Source organism: Parasteatoda tepidariorum, chromosome 7, assembly GCF_982258835.1.
Source record: "Parasteatoda tepidariorum strain Cologne lab strain chromosome 7, Ptep-v5.0, whole genome shotgun sequence".
NCBI classification, from domain to species: domain Eukaryota; kingdom Metazoa; phylum Arthropoda; class Arachnida; order Araneae; family Theridiidae; genus Parasteatoda; species Parasteatoda tepidariorum.
In genome coordinates, this window is record NC_141761.1 from 43,497,202 (window position 1) to 43,516,774 (window position 19,573).

At 27.6% G+C, this 19,573-nt stretch overlaps 1 protein-coding gene across 1 annotated transcript; it reads right to left on the minus strand.

Moving 5' to 3' along the window:
• Positions 1 to 1,221: 1,221 nt before the first annotated feature.
• On the minus strand, positions 1,222 to 18,655 carry LOC107452667 (uncharacterized). Its single transcript, XM_016069214.4, has 13 exons — positions 18,554 to 18,655; positions 17,571 to 17,868; positions 16,114 to 16,219; positions 14,633 to 14,733; positions 13,518 to 13,660; positions 12,617 to 12,792; positions 11,026 to 11,124; positions 8,412 to 8,514; positions 7,105 to 7,201; positions 4,245 to 4,293; positions 3,716 to 3,744; positions 3,553 to 3,625; positions 1,222 to 1,624 (listed from the first exon to the last, which is right to left on the minus strand). Exons 2-13 carry the CDS (start codon positions 17,858 to 17,860, stop codon positions 1,466 to 1,468), a joined length of 1,425 nt encoding a protein of 474 aa, XP_015924700.2. The 5' UTR covers positions 17,861 to 17,868; positions 18,554 to 18,655; the 3' UTR covers positions 1,222 to 1,465.
• Positions 18,656 to 19,573: the final 918 nt, after the last annotated feature.

Sequence of the window (19,573 nt, forward strand, 5' to 3'; positions counted from 1 at the left end):
ACGAGACTCGATGTTTAAGTTCAGCTCAAAAACGATGAATCAGCTGTATAATGCATGTGCAACAGTGAGTGTTCAAAGCAATCATTTTATTTTATTTTTAATCAATTATTCATTCAGAGTTTACTACTACCATTCAACTCCATGTCCTTGTAATTTTGAACCCGAATCAGAAGATAAGCGAACTCTAGGATGAAGTATAGGGAGAAATTCGGAATGGAAATAATCCGCTCTTTGATGGAAACAACCCGCATTTACATTACATGGAGAGGAAAACCACGAAAAAATTCCATGATTGGTCTGACGGCATGGGACTCTAACCCATGATCTGTCTACCTCTTAGGGTATTATACGTCAGCACTGTAGTCAGTACGAGCTGTGTACGAAATTCGTATCGACCAGCCAATGCTAAGATTTGAACCCGTCTCACTTCATTGAGAGATGAGTGCTCTATCCTCTTAGCCACCACTTCTCTGAAAACATCCATTTTGTTTTATAACTGTCATTGAATAACCGAACCAATTTTAGATTTGCGACTACTAATATTCAACTCCGTAACCATTTACTTTTGAGCCCATCACATAAGACAAAGGAACTCCCGGATCAAGTGTTGGAAGAAATTTGCCTTCGGGGAGGACTTTTTGATGAAACGAACCCGCATTTGCATTACATGGAGAGGAAAACCATAAAAATCTCCCACATTTAGCCTAACGGCAAGGAGACTCTAATCTATAATCCGTCTACCACTGTAGATATTTCACGTCAACACTGTGATCAGTGCAAGCCGGATGAGCAGCCTGGCAACCCAAGCCGGCAACCCCGTTCGCAGCATTGGGTGGCGAACATTCTATCACACTGTGGTCGGTAAACATTCATTTGCAAATGTAAGATAAATTATGTTAAACATTGAACATCTCACATTGTTTTTTTGAATACTATTTACCCTGTAGATAAAGAAAGCACCTTACAACATTTTTACGTTATCTGCTTTTGAAATATTTGATAATCTTTATTGTTACTAGTGCTGTTGTTAACAGTTTCAGTTTTGAATATTTCCATCATTTCTTAATTACATCTTAGAAAAATAGTATTAAGATTTTAATAAAACTGCTGGAAAATTCGAAATTCCATGAGTCAGAAATAAATCGAAAAGTTTCTGAACCTTCTGAGAACTTTTTACAGTGAAAAAAAAAACTCCACATAGTAACAATAAATAAATAAATAAAACTAGAATTACAATATTTAATTGTCCTGTCTTTAAACAGTTTGAGTTTTAGATATTTCCATCATTACTAAATTACATTTCAAAAACATAACATCAAGGTTTCAATAAGGCTGTTAGAAAATTTTAAATTTCTTGCGTCTGAAACAAATTGAATTTTTTCTTCACTTTTTGATGTCTTTTTATCATGAAAAAAAGTTATACATAGTTGCAAAAATAAATAAAACTAGTTTTGTTCTTTAAATCCTAGCTACTGACTTCAATCTCTTTCAGGGGCCTGCGGTTTTTCTTAAGAAAGTAACGAATGATGAGAAAGATAGATTCTAGGAAATCTGCTACTTGAACCAATGAAACACCAAGCCATATACCAATAAATCCACCAATGTAACTGAAGGCTTCAACGTTCTGAAAAAACACAAAAATGGAGGAAATTCAAAGATTTTTATAAAAAGATGTATGCAATAACTACGCATTTGCAAATTGAAGCATTGCTTCTATTTTTTTTAACTTCCTGACTATGAAACTAAGGCAACAGCTTCAACTGTTGCTCTGATGAAGATTGCCCTTTGAGCATCCGAAACAGCTGTCTGTATTTCATAAATATTTTTGTGCTCTTTAACGTTGTTTGCCTGAGTTTTGTATTTTAGCACAAAGGTCGCCCACTTGTGTATTTCCTGGCTATGTTTTTTATATGACAAATGTGCAATAATTTTTGCCGAGAAAATTAAAGACGAGCCATGACGAGACAAGATATTACGAGCCATGACTTGAAAAATATTTAATTTTATAGTTAACAAAGGTTTCACATTTGCAACTTTTAAATAAAGCCTTTTTAGCCGGTGGGCATTTAAGTATTTGGATATTATGTAAGACATGGGTGACAAGTAACAACAGAAACAGCCTCTTTTTCTCCCGAAAAGTTTATGTTAATTGATTACAGATGTTTTTCTCTCAAATAAAATAACTCACCCCCCCCAAAAAAAAATAACTTTTAAAAATTACAACTCCTTACAATAAAAACTATATCTGTTACAGTACAAATTGTTTAAGATTATTGAAACTGATTCAAAAAATGAGCAAAACTCTCCATATGCTCCAGTGCTTATGTTTGGCTTGAAAGTTTAGCTAAACGGCATAAACTAAGACTTACGTCAAGCATAAAAACCATCACGTGCTTATGATATTATAAAACAAACTAAATCAGTCACAAAAGTTGACTATAAATTGATGATGGTAATGAAGAAGATCTGTTCTTATATACTATATCTATGATTATGATCTATGATTATGATACTATATCTATGATCTATGAAAAGATCTATGATTATGAAAAAAAGATGAATAGTGGTTTTCAGATTATGGAACTCGTGTTTATCTGAATAAATTGAACTTCTTGAGTGACTCGCTATAGTTAAAATTCTAAGCCAATGTGATTTTGAAACTTGGTTATAAATCCTCATGAGATTTGGAAATGCATGACAGCGTATTATAGAATATTTGTTTGTTGAAATTAATATCTTAAAAGTTCTTATTCCAAATGATGTATTTATACTGAAAGCTTTATATTACATTTTTCAACAGCATGGTGATAAAATTTATGTACGTGTCTAAATCATGTTTGCGTTACGATATAGTATTATTATTTAATCGAATAAAAGGTCTGAAAACGTTTTCACTTTTGAAGATGATTAAATGATAGTCTCTAATTTTAACATATTGCTGTTAAATTGCTTTAATCTTTTCGTGGGCCATTTCTGTCTTTTTTTAATTTTAGTGATTAGTTTATTAACAGTTAAACAATAACATTTAAGGAACTGTATTCTATTTTGCTTATTTTTTTGTTTGCATTTAACGAAGAGTCAATTGCAGTCACAAAAAATACTAAATTAAATGGTGATTATTTACCATGCCAGAAGTATGTAGCCATGAACGAGTTAGCTTTTTCATGAATTTGTGTTGCTTTTCCAACATTGTCTAAAGCGGAAAACCATGCTTGCCATAGGATCTCTAATAACTAACTAAACACCATCACTAAGATCATCTAAGCACGCCTCGCATTATAGATGTTAACACAAAACTAAGGGGAAAATTAGATTTTCCATTGTTATAATAGAGAATCCAATATATTATGATGGGCATACTATAGAGCACTTACTACGGTGTATTTTGTAATATCTTGTAGGTAATCTACATGAAGCCCAAGAAAAGCTTAAGTGTTAAGTGGAAGTTAAGTTGTGTAGATGAATTTTTATAATTCAACACAAAAAATATTTCTTTTAAAAATCCATAGAAGTAATATTTATTATTTTTTGTTCATATTTAGCTTATTATACCTGATATTTTGGACTGAATTCAAAACGTGTGATTTCTTTGTCATTGATGTCCACATCTAAATATATGAAACGACTGAAAATTAAGAAGGAAATATTACTCTAAGTATGAACAATCATGATTTTTTTCTAAAAACTATAGATTACAATGATAAAAAACACTTACGAATTGCTGGTGGAGTTGTTGTCAGGTTTCTAAGAAAATTAATATGAAAATAAAGTTAAATTTACCATAAAATATATACGTTTTATTAATTTTAAATTAAACTGATTTAAAAATATAATTTGTGCATCAGAATTAGGTATCTATATTCTTTCTTTAGAGTAATTTATGATTATTGCCAGAATTAAAACACATTATTTAATGTGAGACAAATCATTCAAAATTCTAAAGAAATTATGTTATTCTTGATAGTCATTGCAGTTTTCTATGTAATCCTATCACGAAAGTAATGCCGTAAGTCATGCAATGGTTTTTGATTCATTCAATAATAGCTAAAAGTATGTACTATTTTAACCAAAATTGCTGGCAAATTGAAAATTCAAATCCGAAACATTGATCTAGCTTATCAATAAATAGTTCTATTTTGGTGCATATGATACAAAAGATTCATTTTTCTTTAAAATAAAAATTTTGTGTACAAGGTACTGAAGTGTTTCTCTTATATTTACTTAAAATATTTTAAAACACTTACATTTCTCGATAAGTACATTTCTTTCACTTCAGTAGAAAAAGATACCTTTCTATAAAGAAGAAATTAAGTTAAATTTTAAAACAAAAGGAATAAAATTTTACGTTTATATGAAGGCAATTCAAAAAAATCATTTTGATAAAATAAATGAGTCCTCTGGTGGGCCCTCTGCACCTACTCTGAATCTCTGTTTACCAATATAATTCATTCAATTTCTATATCCTCTAAAATAATAATATTAAAAAGTTAATATTTTTAGAATTTTAACAAAAAACTATTAAAAATTAATTTTTTCGTAGAATGTTAGGCTAATTACTAAGGAAAACTCGGTAAAACTCTGTAGTACCTTTCTCACTTACAAGGGAAACTAGGGAAGTGTGACTCGCCAATTTTGAAATAAACTAGTGGGATGTATGCCTTATGAGGAATAATTTTAGGGGGAAACATTCGTTTCGGCCCATAGAAGGTCCCGTGTGAGATAAAAAAATAATTCATATATAGAAAAATTGGCATTTTATTACTTCAATGCAGACTATTAGTTATTTTAATTGTCTCATACTCCAATTAATTTTGTGGCACTTTCACGTACTATATAATGCACATATTTATTGTCAAAATTGATTTCGGAAATTTCATATATCTGTAGTTTTTCAGAAAAACCTGTTAAGTTAATTTTAAAACAAATTGACATCAAATTTTTTTCATTTTTTTTTAAAAAAAAACATTCCAAATTAATTGGAGTAAGTAATTTCAATTCAATTAATTAATTAACAATTAATTAATAATTAATTTTCTGATTAATTTATTAATTAGCAAATTAATTAATTATTCAATTAATTACAAATTAATTAGATTATGAGACAATTACAATAACTAATAGTCTGCATTGAAGTAATAAAATACCGATTTTTCAAAATATTGAATTATTTTTTATCTCTCACAGGACCTCTATGGGCCGAAACGAATGTTAATTAAGTTATTAATTAGCGAATTAACTAATTATCCAATTAATTACAAATTAATTGGATTTTGAGACAATTACAATATCTAATAGTCTGCAATGAAGTAATAAAATACCGATTTTTCTATATATTGAATTATTTTTTATCTCTCACAGGACCTTCTATGGGCCTAAACGAATGTTGCCCCCTAAAATTATTCTTCATAAGGCATACATCCCACTAGTTCATTTCAAAATTGGCGAGTCACACTTCCCTAGTTTCCCTTGTTAGTTAAAAAGCTACGGCATAAAGGGATTAATCTGTGATTGGCTAAGAATTAAAATTCTTCAAATATAAATTTAAAAAAAAATCTCTTTAGTTTCAAATTTTAGTGATCGGATAAGTGTCTTTATTCGGTGGATACTCATCATTATAGGCAAGCCCGGTATCACAAACCCCCCATCATGGCAGTGGCTGCTGCAGTTTAGCACAACATCTGACAATTATTTTCCCCCTCCGATAAAAATGAATGCTAGCAAATAAAGTGGACATCAAGTAAAAATAGCAGATAAAATTTAAAGGAGAAGAAATTTTGTTCCTAACTTAAAAATAAAAATGAAGAACAGTTTTTTTTGTTTGTTTTAAAAAAAGTAAAATGTTCATTTTTCATGTTATTGTTTTACAAGTCTACAAAGAAAGAATTTGATGGCACAGTCATCAGTTTCGTTTGAAGAAAATTTTAAGTGGGCACAAATTACAATTCTGTTATTTTTCGTTAAAATATTGGGCTCATTATAAGTCTCAATTATTTTGTCCTTTTAGGTATGGCTGAAATATAAATGTGTTAATTCAAATTAAATCGTATAACTTTATTATAATAAAATTTGTATATGCTTGACTAAGCCTAAATGTATATGCTTGACTAAGCCTATTTTTTGCAATAATTTCTGCTTGACTGCGTTGGAGTCACAATAAAATTGAAGTCATGGGAGATAGTGCTGAATATTGACTCAAATAAATTCAGCTACCGGGTAGGTAGGTATTTTTTCACACGCTCATTAAATTAGTTTCAAAGAAAAATGTGGAGACAACAATTCAATGGTTCTTATCTATGTATAACTAGTGCTAAATAAACATATTTTTAGAAAATAAACTATTACCACGATTATTGCCACTTTTATCACAGCCTTTACTTTTCTCTGTACCTAATAAATAGCTAATTTTTGATAGAACATTAGAGAAACTAAAAGAATTTGCATGCAAGCAGAAAAAAGGTTTTTATATTATCATATTTAAAAAACTGGACCAGATGGTTCATAACTTCGGTAACTTTTTTGCCAGAAAAAAAATGTAACTCAGCTAGAAACTGCTATCATGGCAACAATAAAATTTTCATCACTGTTACTGTTTAATAATTTTCTAATTATTCCTATTTTTTAATTTTCAAAGGCGTATTTAGCATTAAATTCATATTATGAATAGAAATATAATAAGAATAGAATAATCAGAATGCTTGGCAAAAACTTCCAACTTGAGGAAGAACTAAGATTTGAGGGAAACTTAACTCGTAACCAAGTCTACTATCTTTCATTTCCAAAATTCCAAATTAGAAAAATTTCGAATCTGCTTCTCATTAATCTAAGCGAATGCTTAGTATTTTTAAGAAAACCTCTCGCTTGAATCGAAATAATAAAAAATATGTTAATGAAAATTAATAAATTTTATTAAAAGTCCTACCGAATGTGGTTGTTCATGGCACAGAAAACTAAGTTAAAAGTATAAAATTTAGCTATGAACAAATTAATATATTTCTGAAATAAATAAATTGAAAAAAATATAATAAAAAATAAAAATCACAAATATTTTTTTTAAAAAATAAATTAAAGTTTTCCTATGTGTAATAAAAAAATAATTTTACTTACAAGCACTCTTCTTTGCATGTCATAATGCAAACCTCTATCTGCTGATACATCTCATAGCAATTTTCATCATTTATTGTAATATTCATGTTTTTCATGCCTAGAATAAAATTAATTATACTATACAGTGTTCATTAAATTTACGTTCAAAATTGATACCTTTAAACGATTTCTTAAGCTGCTTAGTCTATAATAACATATCTAAACTCACATGCTATAATTATGGAAGTATGATTATTTATATTATATAATTAAATATTTATAATAACACTGCATTTAGTTTAATGTATTAAAATATTTTTATGGAGATGAATGGATATCATTTAAGGTGATACTAAAATTATTTAAAAATAAAAAAATTTAAAAAAATATATAACTGCACTGAAAAAAAAGCATGGTCAAAACTACTGGAATATGGTGTAATTTACCACGTTTCTGGTCCTATGGAAAGCCCAGCTAGGTAATTTTTACCAAAGCACTTTGATAATGATTGTTGTAAAATTAGTGCAGGCCTCTTGTTTAAAGCACAAAAAGCCTTATTTTAGAATGTTTGATAAAATTTGGTAATATTATCATGATACCTTAGAGCCTGGCCTAAAAAAACATGTTTTCGGTAAAATTCATTTTTAAGTTTTGCATTTTTTTTATTAAATGTGTGGTAATAAGAACTATGATTGAGAAAACCAACTTGTACAACATGAATGAAAAAATTACCAAATAAATAGTTTAAATACCTCTATTTTTGATTTTATTTCCAGAAATTGTAATTTTTTTTGCAATTTTAGAAATGTATTTACCATGCATTACGGTAATTTGCTAGAATTCTTTCTTCGTGTATCGGCCGTGAAAACTTCATTATTATCTCTCACTTATTAATTTGACGAAATTTTTTCAAGAGTTTGTCAATCAATTTGTTAATAATATGAGAAAATTCCTCTAATAAAACATTTTACCTGAACACTATTAAAAGAATGCAGAGATAATAAGGAAAGTATTGATGCAAATCGAATGAAAATAAAATGAATGAATTCACATAATAAATTTCAAAAAAATGCACTCAATATTTGCATGTTCTAAAATTATCAATCCAATCTAACAAATATTGCTTCACCATGTAAGTGGAGACGTAGTTTAAATTGAGAAGTATTGAAAAAATCTTTTGAAAAAGAAATCATTTTTTAAGGATCAATCTGTAAAACAAATACAATATATGAACTATAGAGAAGAATGCTTAGATGATTTTTTTTTTGCTTTATCTTACCTTTAAAAGAAACTAATAAATAGGAAATTTAAAAACAAAGTAACGCTACCTGGAGGACAAAGGTCTCTTTTATCAGAAGGATAAGTGAAGAATAAATGTGTGCAGTTAAAACAATGAGAAATAAAGTCTACAATGCATTTTTGGCGGCACATCTGTAAATAAATTAAGGAAAAATTTATTTTATGTTTCAAGAAAAACATTCCTGCGATTTCAAATTCATAATACTGTAATTTCACTCATAACAATTATTAGTAAAAAATTTCAATTAATACAATTTACTATTTCTGAATATTAATCATGGAATACACAGATTGTCCCATAAACTATAAGGGGAATTTGGACGTCTCAAAAGATGGAGAATTGCATCGCAACACGTCCGGGAACGGCATCATATGACGCTAGATCAACCATAGTCCGGCCTTGTAAGATGGTTGAATGGCTCTAACCCATGATCCGTCTACCACTAAGGATATTTCACGTCAGCACTGTGGTCGGTGCAAGCCAGATGCGGAATTCGTATCGACTGGGATTCCAACCCGGTTCGCCGCATTGGGTGTGGTCGGTATTCAATAGGTCTCACAGTTATCACATTCCAAACATGGTGACCGTTAATTTCTTCTTTAATTTTTGTACGAATAACATTTATGTCCTAGGATATTTATATTCGTGTACTGTTATACTTTTTTTACATACAACATTTATACCCAATGATGTTCATGATTATGCCTATGACATTTTTTCAATGTACAAATGGTATTTTAAATATTTTAACGGCATCTTTTAAATCAATTAAGGTTCTCAAAAGCCTATATCAGTAACTGTAAGCAGTAACAGTGAAATTTCCCAAATATTTCAGAAAGTAAAGTGTCCTGAGCGTTAAAGAACAGAACACAAAAAAGTGAACATTTTGATATTTTTTAATCTGAGTACTACACTGTTAGAATTTTCATTCCAAAATTGTGATAAAATAGCCATCAGCAGTCTGTCCATCCAATTAACCGTAAAGTTTATGGTAGTGAATATTTTTTTTAAATTTTACGGTTTTGAAACCGCTTACAACTAGTATGGTTAAGAAACTATAAATGCAAAACTATACGGTTTTTAGCCATTTGCAATTAACATATTTTTAAAACCGTGAAAAGGAAATTTAACTGGACATTAGAGATGGGCTATTCGTTGGGTAATATTTATTAGAAAGTGCAGAACACAAATTGGGGAGTACAGGACACTAAAACTCTCCATGCTTTGAACGAAATGGAAAAAAAAACCTCATGTTGTCAAAGCTGGAACTCGAATTCCCGTTCGAACAGTAGTCATGATACTGATAGATTAGCCTTCTCGGCTTTACTGTGCATCCAGCTGCACGGAGCTAAGTTGTTTCCTGAAGTGGACTGCGATAAAATTATGGTTGCTTAACCTTATTAGGTGCGAATTAACAGTATTAGTTGAGAATTAACCGCATTAGGTGACAAAATTAAATAAACTGTTTTTCTCACAGTAAACAGTCTGAATACCATCTTATTTATGATTATTTGACTGCTGTGTTTCAATATAGTGAAATAACAATGAAATAAATTGCTATTGAAAGATTTCTTCCGTGAAATTTCTAACAGAGTAGGATTCAACTTTATTACCTGGAGGGTAATCTTAAAAATTCAAATATGTTACAGCTGGTGATAATTTAAATTTTGAAATTCGACACAAAACTATGCTTTCTCTGAATAAAAATACCTTTTTATCAAAAAATTCAGGTCCTCGATGCTCAAAATAATATGAGGGGGGTATAAGGGCAATTTGAAAAATATGATCCCAATAGCTTTTTCAGAGTGGTGAAACTTTTCTACCCCTTAATGATAATTTTACTTTTTTGATTATTTATCACCACAAGAAAGCTAAATTAAAATTTTTTATTCTTCAAGATCCATTCTAATAGTTTCTTTCAAATTCTGTCATTTAAAATTATCAAAATTAAATTAGTAATAAAATTTTTAAAATCTTCCAATTCGAAATGTTTCAACAATTGCTAATTTAAATATTAAAAAGTAATAAATAATTGTAAAAACAGTTTTATGCATGTAATTACTTTTGGATACCCGAGTTTTATAATTACATGCCAAAAATTTTCTAACCATCTTAAAAAGTTCTCGAAATAATACAAAACACGCAAAAAAAAACTAGATGAGGGGATTTGAGCTTTCAACCTCTCTCCAGACTAAGCAATTGGAACCATATTTTACAGATTGATACTACATCTATATTTTGAGTATCAAACATCTCAGTCCACCTAAAACATGTATGCTTATTCAGAGAAAGTAAGTTAGAATGTATAACTTTCTAATTTTTATAATTACGAATTCCATTATTTTTAAATTTATATAATCTATATAAATAATTTTGTAAAATGACAGTTTCTTGGCATTTTATCCACTAAGGCTTAAATTAAAGCACAGATAAGTGACAAGAATTGTCTCTCTGCTTACATGTGCAAAAACATGTTTCTCTTCGACATGAATTGGCATTAAAACTTTTCAGTGAGTCAGAACTTCAATAAAATTATAGTTGAAATTTAAAATATATGTTATACAAAGTGACAAACTGTAAAAAACATACTTTTAATGCAAAAAAGATAGAAATCTGAATTATTTTTTAAATAAATGCATTACTTCTTGCGATCTGGGCCCTGATTTTCCATTGTTCAGCCATTTGTTATCATAATCAATACAATCTGTTTTGTACGGAGAAGGAAGCAACTTTTCTTCTTTCTAACAAATAAAAATGATACTTAGAATTTAAATTACAAAGGGAGACTTTTTTTGTTTTGTTTTTTATTTTATGAGATATTTCCGCAGTTCTTTTTTATCGATGATTTTGAATCTGCATTCGGTTTCTAGTAGATTTTTGTCGAATTTAGTTATGTAGTCTTGTTCAGTCTGTTTTAGTTTATTCAGTCTAGTTTAGTCTATCTTTTGTCAAAATGTAGAAGTTTAAAGAAGTCATTTACATATATAACAGGGGGTCGAATTAATAAACTTCTAGGGAGATAGGACATATCATAAGGATTAAAATTGCACAGCAACACATTCTCGAAAATAATTTTTCCACACCGTTAGAGGTATTTCCCAATTATGAACTGTTTCTTTATGTGTTGCAGAACATAATAGAGAAGCGTCACTAGCCGCTCATGACGACATTTCCGGCATGGGTTTCGATGAAATTTTAATCCAAATAAGTGCGCTAGAAACCATTTTATATTTGTTGCCATTTTTTATTTGTTGCAATATTTATGCGTTTCCTCATTATATATAAAAATTGTACATTGCGACAAAAAAAAATAGATCGAAAATGTCATTTTTTAAAATAAAAAATATCTGTAACTTTAGAAGAAAAACTAATTTCAGATAGGAATTGCTCTTATTCATCTCTTGACCAGCCTTCATTTTTTCCTTTGGCCCTGGCACTGTCCCCTAAATATCTTCTTAGTACCTCTGTTTTCCTCCATTCTCTCAAGGTGTCCTAGCCATTGAATTCTTTTTGCTTTTACATAATTGACTATATCTTTTTCTTTAAGTAGTCTTTGTCTTTTTTAAATAGTCTTTGTCTTTCTTTAAATAGTCTTGAATAGTCTCACCTTCTCCACAGATCATCCAATAGGTCAAAAATAAATTATAATAAATCTAAGTTTAAAATTTCTTTTATATTGAACAATCTTAGGCTTCTTTTTTGCACAAAAAGTGTATATATTGTTCAAGATTACATTCAGTAAAGCCAGTTTTGACCCCAAAATCCTTGGACTTAGAAATCAAACCTTGGGCGCAAAATAAACGAATACTTAAATATTTCAAATTAATTTAAACATTTCTTTGTAACTAGTTATTACCTTATTTATAATTTTTCTTTGGAACAAGCATCTTAAAAATAATTAGTTTTGCTTTCATTACAATTTTTAATATTAAATATATCTAAGGTATAATTCGTCTTAGATAATCTAAGAAAATTTCCATGGTGCGAAATTAGGGAAATTTCGAATAATTCACCCAGATTACTTTTCAAATATATTACATGTTTAGAAGAACTTCTAGAACACAAAAAGTAGCAATTAATAAAAAAAAATCTGAATGGACTTAAGTAAAAGAATCTAATGTAATATATTAAGGATTACTTCTTCTTTTAGTGATATATTAAAATGAATAAACACGAAATAATTGGAATAGTATATAAATAAGATTTAATTGAAAAATTGTTCTAAAAACTTACTAAATGAATTGTTATTTTGTAATGTCTTCCAGGCTGCAAAAAATACCCTGTTAGAAAAGGGTTCACAGCTTCAAATGGAGAATGAACCTCAAATAGTATTCCGGGCAAAATGTTTGGATCAAATATGTCATCTTCATGACAGTCTATCTTGAATTTATGATCCACTCTGAAAAAGGCTGAATAGTAATAATAAAAATATTAAACTCATATGATTTAGAGTTTAACCATCTTAAGTTACGTAAAACAATTACAACAGAATTGCAACAGAAATCAATATTAATAATCATTTTAAGGTGCAAGGTGGCGTTAAACAATGTCTTTAAATATGTTTTCTATAACATTTCTGTAAACACCAAATTTAATTCAGAGTCGGTGTTTTAATATCAACAAAATATCATTTGAAGCTTTGACTGTAGTAGAAGTAAAAATTTTAATACTAGTTTTTTTTTATGAATTACAAAAATAATATGGATATAAAATAATTTCTGAAATTTTCCCACTTTCGCATTTTCTTGTTTAATAAAAAAATAATTTTCAATTTTCAGAATTTTTTTAAAAATTTTTATCAACATAAATGAAACTTTTAATCATAACTTTAAGCAAGAAAAGTTTAAAATTCATGTTTCAATTATCTACCGGGTGTTTATAAGATTATTAAAATGAAATAAAGAAATGTATCGTTGTGTTTTTTCGATGATTTGCTTAATGGGGATAACATGAAGATTTCCTCGAAAATATATGTTCAGTACTCAAAATTAAATTAAATTTTTAAAATTATTGGATTGCTTAATAGATTCAATAATTACTTTTTAAATTATTTTCAAAAATCTTTTAAAAATCTCAAAAAAAAACGTAAAGAATTGTTTGAAACGTGATTAATCATAAAATGTAATGTATTTACCTTTGTGATATTCTAATCTTTTGTAGACTAAAGGCATTTCTTGACTGTTTACTGCGGAGTTGGCATTGAAGCAAATTGAAAAATCTAGCAAATTTTCCAGAGATCTCAACCGAAGCAATAAATCGATAGAAAGTTGCGGTGCCCTGAAACAATAATATTTGTTAATTAAAATTATTTTAATTAACACATCTGTTCTTTAATTAAAACATCTGTTTTTTTAATTAATGCATCTTTACCCTCAATTATCAAACCATCTAAGGATATCATTAATACAAAAGGGTATTTTATAAATGAAGATAATTGTAATGAAAACATATGACAATTATTAGCGGTAGAAAGTTAATTAATTAAAAAAAATCAAGAATATTTTTCAAGTCAAATCATTTAGATCAACATGTTTTGCGGCATTGAAAAAAATATGGTCAAAACTAACAGAATATGGTTAAATTTTCCGTTTTCTGGCTCTATAGAAACACCAACAAGATCAGTAATTTTTACCAAAGCCCTTAGGTAATGATTTTGGTTAAATTAACTATAAAATACAGTGTTATAATATGGAGTAAATTTTAGTATATGTGGCAAAATTTGGTAATTTTATCAAGATTTCTTAGATCATGGTATGGAGAATTTTTATTTGATTAAATATACTTTTAAATTTTGTATTTTTCACTGTGTCCTTGCTATAAGTATGCTATAATAAGAGCTATAATTTGGAAATCCAAAATTTAAGGAGAACCGCTACCATATGAAAGGAAAACTTGCTAAATAAATGGTTTAAATATACTTTGTTTTTATTATCAGACTTATGTTTTTTTTCTCTGTTTTCATCAGAAAAATCATTGCCGTGCAGTACACTAATTTCACCAGAATTTCTTCAGTATGCGATCATTGTGTATGCAACAGCTAAGCATTTTTCTTTTTTCTTTTAGAAAATTATTTATTCAGGCATTTTTATATGAATTAATACACAGAACTGTATCACATTTCAAACTCCATAACATGTCATTAACTCTGATAATTTTTCACATTCAATAAAATTAAGTATAGAATTTTTTTACCAAGATTTTACTCTTCATGATTTATTTATTTTTTACTACTAAAAAAGAAAGACTTACTCAGTTGTTGATAGTAATATATACAGTGTATCTTCAATGTTATGTACAAGATGATATATATCACCGATCTCAGTTTTATTCTGAAGATATTCGTTTTTTACCTGTAAATATAAAATATTTAAAATCAGCCGCTTCTACTCTTAATATCATCTAAACTAAAAGTTGATCTTTCATTTTATTAGCCTAAGAAAATTAAATATTTTTTGCGAAAATAAGTAATTTAGTTAAATTGATTTTATTGTCAGAAAAATAACTTTTTATAAAATCTTTAATTAAATTTTACATGAATAATAATGGAACATAAATATTTTAATTAAAAAAACTTGAAAAGGGAATAATGAATTTTTTTCATGTAAGAGTTTGCTATTGCTTTTGATATACAAATAAAATCATAGAATTAAAATGATTTTGTATAGTTATTGGTGTTATAATATTAATTAATTTGTTGCTTATTATTAATTAAAATTATAAGAGAAGAAATTTTAAGAGAAGACTAGAAAGCTATTACGCATGCACACAAAATGTTGAACTTACTAGGATCCAGAGCATTTATTAGACATTCTTTTTTCAAAAATTTATTGTGAATTATTTGCGCCTTTGTACTATTTAAAAATTGTCCAAAAAGTGTAAAAAGTCCCATCTAAATTCATTAAAAAATCTCTAATTGGTGATAAAACGGAAAGAAGAACGTTTTTATTACTTCACAATTCAATGTATTTAAAATAAAATTATTCATAATTTAATTTTATTTTAAAAGTTTCATTAAAACTCATTAAAATTAAATTATTACTAGTATTTCTAAATTACTCATTCTTCCTTGTCATTTTATTCAGTTTTCAAAAATCAGATAAAAGTAAAATATGCATATATTATGAAATAAAAGTAAAATATGCATATATTATGAAATAAAAGTAAAATATGCATATATTATATAAATATGCATGTAGCAAAATATGCATATATTCCATATTTCACACAGTTATTTTTACGGTGCAGTGATTTAAAATCTGATTAAAAATACAAAAAATATTAAAAATCATGAAAAAAATCGCAATCAAATTTTCAACTTTAAATAAATGTTTGTTTTTGAGAAGTCAAACATTTGTCTAATAATGAAATTTGAGATAAAATTTATAACTTTTCTTCATTCATTATAAGATTTACTTCATTCATTATAAGATTTACTTCATTCATTATAAGATTTACTTTCATTCATTATAAGATTTACAATTTAAGATAAAGTATTATTATTATTATTTTTACGTTAAAAAAGTTTTGCATTCATCAAGAGTATTGCGTTATAAAATCTATTCAATAGAGTGAAATATATTTTACATTAGCTGTATATTAATAGTATATAGAGTATTGGGTGAAACTGTGTATTTCACTGGTTTTTCGTTAAAATGCATAGTTTTGCTTATATTGATTATTATAAACAAAATAATTGACCGATATTTAGCAAAAAATATCTTAATAATTACTTTTATATTTGCATTCTTGCAGTAGTGCACATTTTCCTTACAAAATTCTTCGTTAATTTCCATGCAATGGTCCGGATATTTTTCGCAATATTTTTTCCTGCTAAATCTGGAAAGAATATGGTTTTAGGGAAATGAGCCAAGCACAATGGTAATATAGAATAAATTATTGAAAAGTACAGGATTATTAATTAATGAAGGTATTTGAAATTATTTAAAGTTATGCTTGAAGTGAGCTAATTGAACTAACTTAAAAAAGGAAATTTTATGAATTGCAAGAGAATATCATGATTTAGACTCTGCACCCTGATTCATGACATACTCTTGTAATTTGTGACCCTTCTTATTTTTATGGAAATATAATGAATCACAGAGTCCACTTTTTTTATTTTTAGGAGAATGTCAGGAACTACAGTCGTTACGCCTTCAATTTTTAAGTAAACATTATGAACTGTTCTACACCCTTAATTTTTTTTTTGAATATTGTGAACCTCAGGCCATTATAATTACCCTTTTGAATTTCCTGCTGCACTGTTAGAAATTTTGTATCAAATAACTTTTGTATTAAAAAAGACCAACAATCACATTACAGAATCTTTTTACCGTAATACCCATTTTTACCAGAACATGTTTTTACCAGAACATTACCGTAAAATAACCGAATCACTCTAATTAAAGAAATTATGGTAAAAGTTACGTTATAATATTTTGCGACAAAATGGATTTTATGAATGATGAACCCAATTTTTTACTTTGTACTGTAGTGTAACTTGCGATACTTTAGACCCTAATTTAAGTTATCCGACTACCTTCGGGACAAAATTTTTGAAAAATAAATATTTTCCACTACATTATTGCAATTTATATTGTATATTAATTTAAATAAACATATTTAATGGAGAAAATTTAAATATACAGGAAATTTTTTGTTTAAAGAGTATTTTTTAGATAATTTTAATGAAAATAACTCATTAACGGAAAACACTCTACACAAAAAACTATTGTACATACAGCTATCAAACTTTTTGAGCCGTTTCGTATAACCCTCTGACCTCTGACCCTCTGACCTTTACAGTGTGAATTTTATTTTATTTAACGAGTTATTTTAAGTAATTCCCAAAAATACTTTATTTTGACATCTGAGAAAAACTAGTTTTTTTTCTAATGCCTAGCTGGAAATTTTTCAAAAAAGGAATCCGTCACTAACTTTAGAATCATATTTGAGGATACATAAAAATAAAGTTCTTAATATATTAAGTTATTCACCCATTTCATATTATTAGATTTTAAAGAGAAACAGACATGAGAAATTCCATTTACCACAATTTATCTGAAATTTGGTGTTATTTAAATGTGCAATTTATAGTAACACATGCTCACTGACTTTAACTTAGTATGGTATGCATCACATTATGCAAAGGTGTCAGACGATATCTGCATCAATATTCATGACTACTTACTTTTGATTATTGCACCATGTATATGCAGGAGCAATATATGTATCTGGACTCGCTATATCGATATTCAAAATTGTTGGATATTCGAGTACATAATTAAGAAATCGTACACATTGATACATAAATGCAATTAAAAATAACGAAAAGACAACGATTCTGAAAAGTTTCCTCGGAATAGTTGCTGCTGTCACTATGCCAGAAAGTACATTAACTGATGATTCTCTGAAAACCACTGATGCATAGTGTCTGACAGATTGAGTCTTCTTCTTTCCAAATGAGCTTTTAGCAGGCATGCTGAAATCTGAAACATAAACACTATATTGCATACAAAAAAGTTTGCATAAACATTGTATTATATTTATTTTTCTTCTTCTTATTATTATTATTGCCATTTCAAACATTAACAATAGTAGAAATTATTCATCTCAAAATATTAAATATTCATCCTACAATTTCTTTAAAATAGATTTTAAATGTCTTTTTTATATTTACGTGTTAGTCACTTCTGAAACAAGTGTACAGCTGAAATGCAAAACGTGAAGCACCCTCTTCAAATGATAATAAGTAAACGAGTTGCAGTTAAACGTAATACGAAAATTACATACATACATAAATTCATACATTTTGATTTTATTAAAAACAGTTTTTTTTGAGGAAAATACTTAATAAAATACTTTTCAAGAATTTATTATAAATAAAAGTCTATCTGGAAATGGTTTTCGTTTTGCTTATTGTAAAAAAAAATTGTAAAATGTTCTTAACGTAAATTTAAATTTGAAAATTTGCATATCGATTACTTTGAAATAACGTATATTGTAAAAATATTTTAATAATATCTAACCATTTAACTGTTCTAGAATTTATATACACTTGTAGAAAAAATTTTTTAAGGAATAGAAAATACACATTTCAAAATATACATACAAATTAAACATTTAACTTTGCCACAGCACTTATGAATAAGATTAGAATGAATGTTTACTTACTTCACTCTCTATCCCTTTCTCATCATGTAATTGTCAACAAAGGGTAAATTAGTAATGCGAATAAGGTGGTTTTGCGTCTGCGCAGAAAATAGCTGTTCTAGAAAATTTAGGAAAGAGAATGTTATTATGGTCTGAATTAATAATGAATCGATTTAATTTGACGCAAGAATAAAAAATAAATTAAACCAACCATAGAATTATCTAAAAAAAGTTTAACAAACATGTTTCGAACTTATTTTACTTCTATAATAACTATATAGAAACACTAAGGTACATTAGTATGCTCTTAAAATTAGTTGAATAAATATCAATTTATGCATCGAGTTAATTTCTCTTTAATTAAAAATTAGTAAGTAGTTGATATTATAAATTAATTTATTTTCAAACATTGAACAATGAAGCCAAACATTTTTGGCTTGAAAACTTAAATTTTTTTATTCGAATTCTAATTCAATTAATTTCAAAGCTTAAATTTATACATTGTCTTATTCAAGTATCAAATATGAATTTAGACAAATTTTTATATTAATTAAAAATTTAAAAGTTCGTTCAAGTAAAGTTAAGCTATATATACCTATATATACACAATTTGATATATCGTAATATAATTTACTGAAGCCGGTTTTAATAACTGAGCTGTGTTTGATGCTTAAGATTCTCCAAATATTATGGGTTTTTTTTACTTCACAATCTATTATTATAACAGTAAAAATATTTTATGGACGGCGACAAAATTTAGTAGGTGTCAAAATTTTATTAGTTTTCATGGATTCTAGAAAAAATAAATAAATACTATACTTGTAATATTTTTCTTAGAAATAAATATGCAGAAACTTTACATTTGAGTAAAGGATAAGCTGCCGGCCACATGTACTCTATTGATACAATACAAGATTTTTAACCAAATATAATACATTGTGGTCGAAATTTGTCATCTCTTTTTGAAACTTTTAATCCTGTTATTCAAGTACAACAAATAGATAAAGATCATTACTTGGGTGAAACTCTTTCGGATATGAA